At 49.8% G+C, this 11521-nt stretch overlaps 1 protein-coding gene across 1 annotated transcript in view; it reads left to right on the top strand.

The window, feature by feature from the left end:
- Positions 1-8296: 8296 nt before the first annotated feature.
- Positions 8297-11521, top strand: part of Bnip3 (BCL2 interacting protein 3) — a 12624-nt gene continuing 9399 nt past the window's right edge. Inside the window, exons 1-2 of the mRNA XM_008823145.3 lie at positions 8297-8465; positions 9300-9384. Coding sequence (XP_008821367.1) covers positions 8395-8465; positions 9300-9384 — 156 coding nt within the window. The 5' untranslated portion in view covers positions 8297-8394. The remainder of the gene's footprint in view (positions 8466-9299; positions 9385-11521) is intronic.

The following is an 11521-nucleotide window of genomic DNA, read 5'->3' as shown; positions in this document are numbered from 1 at the left end:
GCGGGACAGGCCCGGCTGGACCCCGTTGCGGGTGGCGAGCGGCGGAGTCCCTGCCTCTCTGGGGCTGCCTTGGCCTCCCGGGAGTCGGCCCGGGCCTCTAGGTCCGGCTAGCCCGGAGCTCGCGCGATCCTCCTGCCTCAGCCTCCAGGGTAGCCGAGTCTAGGCCTGCGGACTCTCTCCTGGCTCAGCGTTGCATTGAACGCGGGCCAGAGGGTGCAGTGGACCCCACTGCTTTGATGGAAGTCGGCACTGACATCCGTGTCTCACCCCTACTGGGGACTGAGCCAAGTCCTGAGTACCTGCAGGGGTCACTGACCGACACTGCCAGTCTCGTTCGTCCGCTGACACGGGCTGCTGTGAAAGGTGATCCTCCTGCCTCCGCCACCAGAGGAGGGGGCAGAGGTCCTGATCTCGGGCATCCGACCCCCGGCAGCTCTTTCTGAGATGAGGGTCTAGGGCTAGGGGTGCGGTTCAGTGATGGGGGCTTGCCTGGCAGGGTTGGTACCCAGCACCAGAAACCCCAAAGCCCGGGAGAGTGAAGTGCTCGTCACAGTTCTGTTGTGGAGGACAAGTGCAGGATCACATTAAGATCGGACATGGGAGCGAGGCTGTGTGTGCCGACACAGCTCGGGCTTACCACTGGGGAGTGAGGCTGGATGTTGACCCTGTCTCATGGCAAGACCCTGTCTCAAAAACAAAAGAAAAAGGCTCACCTAGCGCCCAGCCGTATCTAGTTGGGTGAGCACTGAGCAGTCTGTCTCTGCCCAGAGCTGCTAGTTCTGCAAGGCCACGCTGTAGAGCACTCAGGTGGCACACGGGACTGCTGCTGTACCCCACCTCAGAAAAGCCAGCCCCAGCCCTGATCTCGAAGACCCGAGGACTGGAGGCGGATCCTGGTGACCTTTGATTTGTGTTCTCTAAAGCAGCGGTTCACTAAGCAAAATGAGCTTGGGGAGCGCCTTACGAACCTCAGAGTACTAAGATTTATAGAAACCTTAATAATATAATCGTAATGCTCAGAGTATTGAGTCTTATAAACTTTAGTATTAAGATTTCTCTCAAAGCTTGTGGTAAGGTAAATTTAGTGAATTGCTGTTTTTATTACTCTAGACAGAGTCTGCTATCTGTATTTTAAGACGACAGCCATATTTTGAAGATCCTGTAATTCCTGTGTTCTCCTTAACTTCAGACAGCCGGCAGTTCTTCCTCGGAATACGTTGAGAGGCTTTTTTTGCAGCTCTTTCATTTCTCACACTATTTTACTTGGACTGAGGCTCTGGAAGGTTCTGAGTCTTCCCCAGGGGTCTCAGTTACCTCCTTGCTCCTGAAGCCACATCAGACTGCTGAGTCATTGGCAGAGTGAGGGTGGCATTTCAAGTGTTAAGGAGATTTTCGTTTTTCTGTTTTGCCCATTCTATAAAAAGGTGGTTACACAGTGGAAACTCATGCTAAGGATTTGGGCCATTGTTTGGGGTGTACGTGCAGCAGGGCACTGCTCACTGCCAGCCCAGGGTGGGCGGGGTGATGAGTCACGTGGGCCGTGGCTGCCACCCTATGAAATGGGAATCCGAGCTCTGATTCGAGCTGAGGCAGCTCTTCTGAGCCTGCTGTGTTCTGATTTGATTACCTCTTGTTTACCTCTGAAGTGAGCTGGGGAAGCTGGGTAGAGGCGGAACCGTAAACTCTGCTTGGTTCCCTCGGACTAGTGCTTCCCTGAAGGTGTTAGCCGCCAAGCTGATGGCTCTGCCCCCCGCCCCCATCCCTTCCAGTGAAAGGTGTTCACTAGCAGGGTACTTTTCCTCCTTTTTTCTTCTTTTCTTTTTTTGAGACAGGGTCTCCTTGTAAGCCCTAGGTGACCTGGAACTCGCCGTGTAGACCAGGCTGACTTCTGTGCCTCTGCCCTCCCAAATGCTGGCTTTACTTTTTCTTTGGTGTAGATTTCTGCAGTACCCGAGGGAGACAAGCATTTGTGATGGGTGCATGTGCGCTGAAACTCTGCAGTGTGGGAGTGTGAAGGGCCCACTGCGTGAAGGGCTTGCTGTGTGGAGCTCAGGAAAGTTCTTCCTGGTACTGTCTGCAGCTGGTTCTAGTTAGTGACTCTGATTGCAGGCCAACCTTCAGAGGCAGACTTGCTTTCAGAGGGCATTACTGTGTGTGCAGCATTAGACTGAGGGGGTTTCAGACAGGCATGCCCGGCTCAGACACATGGGTTCTAACCTAACTTCCACAGCTTACAGATAGGTAAGTGAAAAGTAAGGCTGACTGCACCATTAGGGACATCCCAGGGACTGTTAGTACCAGGGCACCTGGAGTCAGTGACTCAGGATGCACAAGGCGGAAGTAAACCACTATTCTTAGAGGTCAGTGGCTTATCTGGACATAGTCCACACCTATAATACCAGCATTTGGTTGGCGGAGGCAGGAGGATCAGGAGTTAAGGCCAGCCTGGGCTACATGAGACTTTGTTTTGTTTTTGGTCTTTTTGAGACAGGGTCTCCCTGTAGCTCCAGCTGACCTGGAACTCACTATGTAGATCAGGCTGGCCTTGAACTCACAGAGATCCGCTGCCAGCCTCTGCCTCACAAGTGCTGGGATTAAAGGTGTGTGCCACCTCACCTGGTCCCTACATGAGACTTTGTAAAACATAAAAGACAAAAAGGAAGCCAGTAGCTTGGATTATCTACCAGGCACACTCCAGAATTGCCAGCCACGACCCTTGTTCCTCTCTCATGTTAACCTAAGTTGAACGCTAAAACAGCAGTTTCTCCAAGCCCACTTCTGGAGTGTCCTTTGTGTGATTTGGCCCTCGGCTTGCTTGTGGGATGCTACGTCATGCATCTGTTCTGACAGCTGTGCTCCTGTTTTCAGGCTGTTGGGATGCCTGTTGTTCTTCTCTAGGATCCTTTTAACTCTGACATGAACACCATCACCTCTAGAGCCTTTTCGGAATGTCTGCCTCGGCATCTGGAAAACCATGGAAAAGTACCGCAGATGATTCATAACCAGGGATGAGCCCTGCCACCCCCAGGGGTTGGTAGGTTTAAGAACAGGGGGCCCTGTGTTTACTCCATATGGGACTCTGTTGATCATAGTCAGTGTTGTGGAATGGCAGTCTTCAAGTTCTCCCCAGGATGTACAGGGGTAGTGAAACTATGGAACTCCTGGTCTATCACTATAGAAGCAACTTGGAAGGCAGGCTGGTAGAGTACCCCTCTAATCTTAGCCTGCTGGAGGCTGACTGAAGCAGGGAATCCTTGATGATGATGATGATGATGATGATGATGATGATTTGAGATGGTGTATGTATCCCAGGTCAGCCTTGAACTCACTAAGTAGCTGAGGATGAATTTGAACCTCTGTCCCTGCCTCCGTGTCCCGAGCGGATTACAGGCATGTGCTGCCATACCTGGTTTATGTGATGCTGGGGATCAAACCCAGGGCCTTGTGCATGCTACCCAAGCACTCCACTAACTGTGCTACACCCCCAGCCCCAACAATCCTACATTGAATGGCTGTTCTAATTTTCTGTTGCTGTGGTAATATTCAGTCCAAAAGCAATTTAGGAGAGTCTTAGTTGAGCTTATGGTTCCAGGTTCCAGTCCATCACTGAGGGAAGGTCCAGGCAGGAACTTTTTTTGGTATTTTTGAGACAGGGTCTCCCTGTAGCCCTAGGTGGCCTAGAGCTCACACACACACACACACACACACACACACACACACATACACATATATATATATATATATAATCAGGCTGCCTTGAACTCACAGAGATCTTCCTGCCTCTGCCTCCTGAGTACTGAGATTAAAGGCGTGCCCCACCATGCCCAGCCAGCAGCTATTCTTTTTATCTTATTTTTATTTCATGTGTATGAGTGTATTGTCTGCATGTTTGTAAGTGGAGGTCAGAAGAGGGTGTTGGATCCCTGGAACTGGAGTTACAGATATTTATTAGCCACTGTGTGGGTGCTGGGATTTGAACTTGGGTCCTCTGCAAGAGCGGCCTGTGGTCTAACTGCTGAGCCATCTCTCTAGCCCTCAGCAGCTATTCTTATACCCACAGCAGAGCAGAAGTGACACACCCACATGTCCTGCTTCTCTGCCCTTAACACCATTCTGTGCCCCTAGACAAGGGAACGGTGCCATTCACAGTGTGCTGGGTCTTCCTATATCAGACAGTGAAGGTAAGGTGTCATGGCACATGCCTTTAATCCCAGGACTCAGGAGCAAAGGCAAGTGGATCTCTGAGATTGGGGCCAGCTTCATCTCTGTAGTGAGTTTCAGGCCAGCTGGGGCTACAGGAAGACCCTGTCTCAAAACAGACAACAAAAAAAGACAGTGTCTCACAGATACACCCATAGGCCAACCTGATATTTCTTTATTAGGATTCTTCCCAGGGAGGCTGGTGAGATGGCTCAGTGTTAAGAGCACCCCTGCTCTTCCAGAGGGCCCATATTGGATTCTCATCACTCAAGTCAGGCAGCTCACAACTGCCTGTAACTCCAGCAGATCTTGTGTCTCCTGCCTCTGTGAGCACGTATATCACATGCATGCATGCTTGAAAACAAAATAAATCTTTAAAAAAACCTGACTTTCTTCCCAGGTTATTTGAAGTTGTATCAGGCTGACAGAACTAACTAGCCAGTGGCTAACCTGGCTTATATTCTGAAACACTAGTTTTCCAAAACCAAATGGGTTCAAAAGTGTGGCATTGTACTTGAGCTCTTAGGCTGACCTGTCAGCTTTCTGTTTGTAATATTAATAATGGGCTTCGTTAATCTCACTCAGGTTCAGAGGGAGAGTTAAATTTGACTTGCTGTGTGTCTTGGTGTTTATCAGAAGTGGGAAAGAGGTTAGGGAAGGGTGCTGCACCAGCAACATCGCCGCCATTTTTCCCTGGGGTCTGAGTGTATTAAAGTTACATGAAATAAGTTATTTGTCATAACTGAGGGAACTTTTTGAGGTTAAGAAGCTGTATTGTGCTGTGTGTGCTGGTGCACACCTCTAATCCCAGCACTCTGGAGGTAGAGGCAGAGGCAGCCTACACGTAGCGAGTGCCAGGCCAGCTGGGGCTACAAGGAGACCTTGTCTCAAAAAAACAACGAAAACTCTATTGTGTCTTTTACTTGTTTAGTTTTTTGAGACAAGGTCTCACTCTATAGCCCAGGCCAGCCTTGAGCTCCTTCCTTACCTTCAGAATGCTGTGTTGTGCTTAGGTACCCCTCAAACTAGTCTGCCTGTGGCTCTTGAGTGCTGGGATTACAGTGGGCAAGCCTCCCTGCCCCTTTACCCGTCTTAAGAAGATGAATGGTCCTGCTGGATGACTGCAAGGTGTCAGTAGGTTCACGGCATGCACCTTTTTATTTTCCAGGAAGTACATTAGCTTTTCAGTTGTCGCAAGTTAATGGTAAATCTCTTGATCCTTAGTAAATCATTCTTGGTAAGCTTTTGGACCCAAGGTTGTTTTAGTTTTTGGTTTTGCTGCAGAACATTCGGAATGGGTTACTTTTCCCCCCTCAAAGGTGATTTTAGAAAGCATTGCTGTGATCTGAATGTGTCCCTTCTAAAATTCAGTGCGCCAATGTGATGACAGTGGGATCTCGACGGCTGCTCCCTTGGGAAGTGCCCATGCAAGCGGTGTGTAGAAGGGACCTGGCTTCCTGTCTGCTTTCTGGGTGTGAGGATTCAGTGGGTCTTCAGTGAACAGCACAGGCTAGCACCTTGAACTCGGGCTTACCGGCTTCACTGTGAGAGAAATTCCACCTCTTTGTACATTACACAGCCTGTGGCACACTGTCACAGCAGATCAGGACAGAAGCACTGGGCTCCTTGTACTCCGGCCCCCTGGGCAGTAGGTATATATTTGATTGTTGTTCGGCTCTCCTAAACTGCTGGGATTTCCTGAGCGTCTGGTTTTTATTTTATTACTGCTCTTGTAGTTTTTAGGTGTGAGTGGAGTTTGTACCCCTGGCTGGCTTCCAACTCCTGATGCTCCTGCTCAGCATCCCAAGTTCTGGGATTACAGGTGTGAGCAACAGCAGCAGTGAGACACTAAGACTTTCATCTGTTCCTCAGAGTTCCATTCTTTGGGGCCCCTTTAAATTTATGCTAATGAGGTAAATTATTGGGAATCTAGGATAGACAGCCTCAAGCTAGGGTTTGGTCACTCTTGAGGCCTTATGGGTAGGTTATCCAGAGGGTAGAAGTTTACGGCTTACAGGGAGAGGAGGGAGCTAGAGGTTGGGCTATTTAACAAAACAAAACAAAACCCTGAATGGTACAGTGCTTTGGATCTGGCCGTGGGAAGTATGTGCTTCTGTCTGGCTGTTCCTGAGCTTTTTCACAAGCTATATAACAACAGCTGAGGGCCGCGGACCCTGGCCTTGGGAGTTGGTGGTGTGCTTCATGTGGGCCAGGCCTACTTTAAATGAGGCATCATTTGAAAGTTTGTGTAACGACTTGTATGATTTGATCCTGGGCCTTTCTGTGTGTGTGTGTGTGTGTGTGTGTGTGTGTGTGTGTGTGTGTGTGTGTTTTTCCAATGAGTGTGACACATTATGCAGCAAGTGGACGGTTGAAGCCAGACCTCTCTAAGCATTGAAACGCCTTCTGGTATGCTGGAGAGCTGCATAGCCTGTTCCTGCTTTCAGTATGTTTTGTTTGTCTGAGACTGGGTCTTGATAGGTAGTGCTAGCTGTCCTAGAACTATGTGGAACAGTCTGGCCTTGAACTTAGAGCCGTTCTGCTTCTACCCCTGAATGCTGGAATTATACACATCACCACCATGCCTGGCTTTTTGGGAAGTTTTGCTTGTTTGAGACAAGATATCCTATAACACATGGCCTAGGCTTCTTTGCACTTACTATGTAGCTGAGGGTGGCCTTGATCTCTTGACCTTCCTTCCACCTCCCAAGTACTGGGTTTATAGGTGTATGCCACTATGCCCAGTTCTTTTTTGGTTTTCAGAGATGAAGTTTCAAAAGTTCAAGCCCAAACTGGCCTTGAACTTGCCAGAGTCCTCTTGACCCTTTTTGTTTTCACTCCCCTGTGTTAGGTACTGTACACCTAACGAAGGGCCTTGTACAGCTCCCGACTTCTGAGCTATAGCCTCAGCCCAAACGTAGTAAATTGATTGAGAAGCTCTTCCATGATCCCCTAATAGCATTGTGTCATGTTAGCTTAAGCACAGATAACTCAGTGATTATTACTGTACTTAGTAAAATTATAGTGACTACAAAATTAGTGCATTGAGCTTCTCTAAGAGTACACAAGTTTTCAGTCATTTGTGGCTGTCTTCACCTTTTCTGTGAACTACCTTTCTACCTTTTCCTTTGTTGTTGTTGTTGTTGTCTGACACAGGGCCTCCCTGTAGCCCCAGCTGACCTGGAACTCACTATGTAGACCAGTCTGGCCTTGAACTCAGAGATTCACCTGCCTCCATCTCCTGAGTGCTGGGATCAAAGGTGTGCACCACCATGCCCAGCTAGTTCTTTAAAAAAATTTTATTTTGTGTGTATGAGTGTATTGCCTGCATGTATATAAGTGAACCTGTGTTGTGCAGTGCCAGTGGAAGGCAGAAGAGGGTGTCGGATTCCCTGGGACTGGAATTACAGATGGTTGTTAGCCACTGTGTGGGTGTTAGGAACTGAACCCAGGTCCTCTGAAAGAGCAGCCAGTGCTCTTAACCACTGAGCCATCCTCCAGCCCCTAGTCTGTGAAATTTACCCAAAATGAACTGTGTTCTGTTCAGAATCTGTTGATCTGATTTCTGACATAGATAAATGTAGAATAGTAGTCACAAATAGGAATTTTATAGGGCCCAGAACGTGGATTATGTTGAGTTTAAGGTTTTAGCCAGGCTTAGATGCATATGACTCCTCCCAGGACTCAGGAGGCTGAGGCAGGGGAGTGTCCAGTTCCAGTCCAGCCTAAGAAATGTAACAAGATCATGTCTCAGAAAACCAAGAGCTGGGGATGTAGCTCAGTCCCAGCCTTGCTTGTGTAAAGGCCCTGTGTGTTAGCTGCAGAACTCTGGGGAGAAAAGCTCAGTGACAGAATTGGCTTCTGATGAATCCACAGATTGTAGAAGGCTTGCATGGTGTAAAGGAATGGCAGGAGATACACTGTTTCCAGCCCCAGGGGCCTTGCACTCTGGGCCTAAAGAGAGGCCAAGGACAGAATGCAAGTGTCAGAAGTTGGAATCAGAGCGACATCTCACCGTGTGCCAGCACTGGTGCCTCCTAGGAATGTGAGTGGGCAGATAATACCAATACTAAAGCCCATGGAAGATTCTAACCACACCCTTTTTGGTTCTCTTCAGGCTCCTGGGTAGAATTGCACTTTAGCAGTGGGAACGGGAACAGTGTTCCAGCCTCAGTTTCTATTTATAATGGTGACATGGAAAAAATACTGCTGGATGCCCAGCATGAATCTGGACGGAGTAGCTCCAAGAGTTCTCACTGTGACAGGTAGGTCTGTCTGAGTATCTGTTACAGTACTGACGTCCCCAGCGGACAAGAGAGCCACAGCTGTGCATGCTGTTGTGGGTGGGCTTCTACATCCGAGGCTTCCTTTGGGAGTGTCTTCTGGAACAATCCTTATACAGGAGCCTTGAAGTCTGGGAAGAGGGGACCTGGGTTTAGTCTAGAGGAACTCACTTTTTTTTTTTTTTTTTTGGTTTTTTTGAGTAAGGGTCTCTCTGTAGCTCCAGTTGGCTCCAGTTGGCCTGGAACTCACTATGGAGACCAGGCTGGCCTTGAACTCACAGAGATCCACTTGGCTCTGCCTCCCGAGTGCTGGGATTAAAGGCTTGAATCTAGAGGGACTTAAAGCTAGAGCACAAATAACAAAAGAGCACCTTGCTTCTGTCCTTTAATGTCCACCCTTTTGTGAAGTGGGTCATGAACTCCAGGTCTGGGGAGTTTTGCTCACCTGCCAGCTGTTAGAGCTGTAGGTTCCCAGGCAGCCGTAGTGTTAGGGAGTGAATCTGGGTGTGTGGCTGAGAGCAATGGAAGGCCAGATGCTGCCAAGTGTGGTGCAGCAGACTATGGAGGAGGGTGTGGGTGTGGGTGCTGGTGGGGGTGGCGGAGCCAGCCCCTTGCTGCTGGCTGTCCCCTGCTGCTTCCCTCTATGCTTGCTTGAAAAGACCGAGGAGTAGCCTGGCGCTGGTCTGATGTTGGCCAGAAGGGAAGGGGCATGCTGGCCCTCAGTCCTCCTGTACTGAGGAGACAGCCCTGCCTTGGGGTTTATGCCTCTGATACAGTATTAACATGGTGGTCTGTTTTGCCTGTTTCCTCATCAAGCCCTCCTCGCTCCCAGACCCCACAAGATACTAACAGAACTTCTGAAATAGACACACACAGCATTGGAGAAAAAAACAGCACCCAGGTAAGAACGAGGCACATGTGGAGGTCGGAGGTCTCTGTTCAGGGTCCATTGCTTGTGTGACTGACTGAAGCCTAGCTTGGAGTTGTGTCGCTTAACCTAGAAAAAAGAAAACTCTGGATGGGGATATCCCCAATACTCAGAGTTCACAGTTTAACCAGAGACTGTGGGGCAGGGGAGCTCAAAAAGTAGGCCTTCTGCACCATGGGCCATCCATGGAGACCCACAGGAAGGTAGGTAGGTTCTCTTGTGCCAAGAGATGGAGGAAAGAGTGGTTTGTGGCAAGAGTGGCCACCACTGCAGGGAGGGGAGGAGCCAGGTCTCATGTACACAGCTGCTCAGCGCTCCCACTGAGTGGGCACTGTGCTATGTGAGCCTGGGTGTCCTTACTAGTTATTTTAATTCCTAGAGGGATGCTTCAGTCTTTTCTAGTTATGGTTAGCAGCCTTTTGTGTTATAGGATAGAGGGCTGCGTTTTCTCATCATGGCTACTTCCTGCTGGTCAAGGTCAAGATGGGGAAGGGAAGACTGGAGCCAGGGTCTGATCAGGCAGAAGGGGTCTCCAGCTCATGCATCTGGACAAAGTCCTTGGTGGTCGACAGGCAGTCCAATGTTCCCTTGGTAGTCTGGGTCAATCACCCCTCCCAATACTGTTATTTCTTTCTTAGCCTGCTGACTTAAGGGCATCAGAAGCCCAAAGTGTCCAGGGGGAGGTCTTAGCTTCCAGTTCAATGGAATGTTTATTGTCTCTTCTGGCAGAAGCACTCCCTCCTCTGGAACCAAAACATCCAAGCCAGCAGAGTGCAAAGTCGAGGGTACAGGAAACAAAAATTTTCATAGAGGGTCACCAGGGGTGATAGTGAGTGGAATCATTCCCACTTCCACCCCTTGATTCCTGGACCCATGAATACTGGCTATAGGAAGTCAAGGGAGAGCCTCAGGCTTAGACTGAGGGTTCCCATAGTGACAGATTAAATAGGCAGCAATAAGAAAATGGATGAGAAACTGAGTAAACAGGTAGAAGGAGATGATGAGGATTCTCTCACCCTGAGGGGTGGGACTGGGGACAGAGTGAGGATGCTGGTAGAACAGTGCCAGAAACAAGGAACAGGAGAGCAGGAGGAAGAAGCAGAAGGGGACACAGGAACTGCTGGTTGTGTCAAACAGGTACCTGTGGAACCAACGTGCAGAAAGGCATCCCCTTCTGCTGGAGGCCTGAGGAGTGGTCCCAGTCTACTGGAGGTAGCGTCCTACAAACACTAGGGAGGTGTGTTCACCAGAGAGGAGACAGAGCAGGTTCCTGTCCTGGATAGGCAAGGTGTGTTCCTTCCCTGGAAACAGCGTCCCATGACCAGTAGAAGGAATGAGTTTCTCAGCACACCAGTGTGTCTTTTGGACTCAGTATTGAAAAACTCAACCAACAATGAATATGACACAACCAGATGGTAACGGGAGACAGAGTACAGGAAAAGGAGGATGGGGGAGAGAGCAGGAGCCTAGTGAGAGGTTGTAAAGGAAGAGAAGGAAGGAGAGTAGTTGATGGAGAGGAGGGAGGGAGAAGGTGGGGAATGGAGGCCCCGGCATCTGCCTTCCCAGCTACCGGGTCTTAGGACCAGTCGTTTCAGGTCACGCCCGGGCCTTTGTAGGGTTGGCTTTCTCCCGGGTTCCAGAAAGCAGGGATAGAACAGAGAGACTCTGGACCGTAGAGACAGAGCTCAAAAGGGTTACACAGGGCACCAGTATGACCTCGAGTAGAGGCCTGCACCCCCTGCATGGGTAATAGGCTGCTAGGGTCTCTGGGACGCCCCGTCGCAACGGGCAGCCAGAAAACCCTTTAGCAGGCTGGGAGGGGCCTGTGCTTCTTTGAGAGAGCCAGCTTTTGGACCAAGAGACTCTAAGGCACAGAATTTGAGAGAGACAGAGAGGTAGGTCCACCTCTCAGTTTGGTGTGGACAGACACAGTAACTGTGCCACGGAGACCAGCGCTGCCCAGTGGCCTTGAGCCAGGTTCGGGATGTCCTCCAAATCTGGTTCAAGGGAAATAAAAGAGGAGGGAGAGGAGCAGGAGAGAAGTGAAAGCAACACAAAGTACACACCAGGGAGGCAGAGAGAGAGTCACGGTGCCGTAAGGTGGGGCGGG

Source organism: Nannospalax galili, unplaced genomic scaffold (genome assembly GCF_000622305.1).
Source record: "Nannospalax galili isolate Female #2095 unplaced genomic scaffold, S.galili_v1.0 scaffold49, whole genome shotgun sequence".
Lineage (NCBI taxonomy): Eukaryota > Metazoa > Chordata > Mammalia > Rodentia > Spalacidae > Nannospalax > Nannospalax galili.
This window is presented reverse-complemented; position numbering and strand designations above follow the sequence as displayed.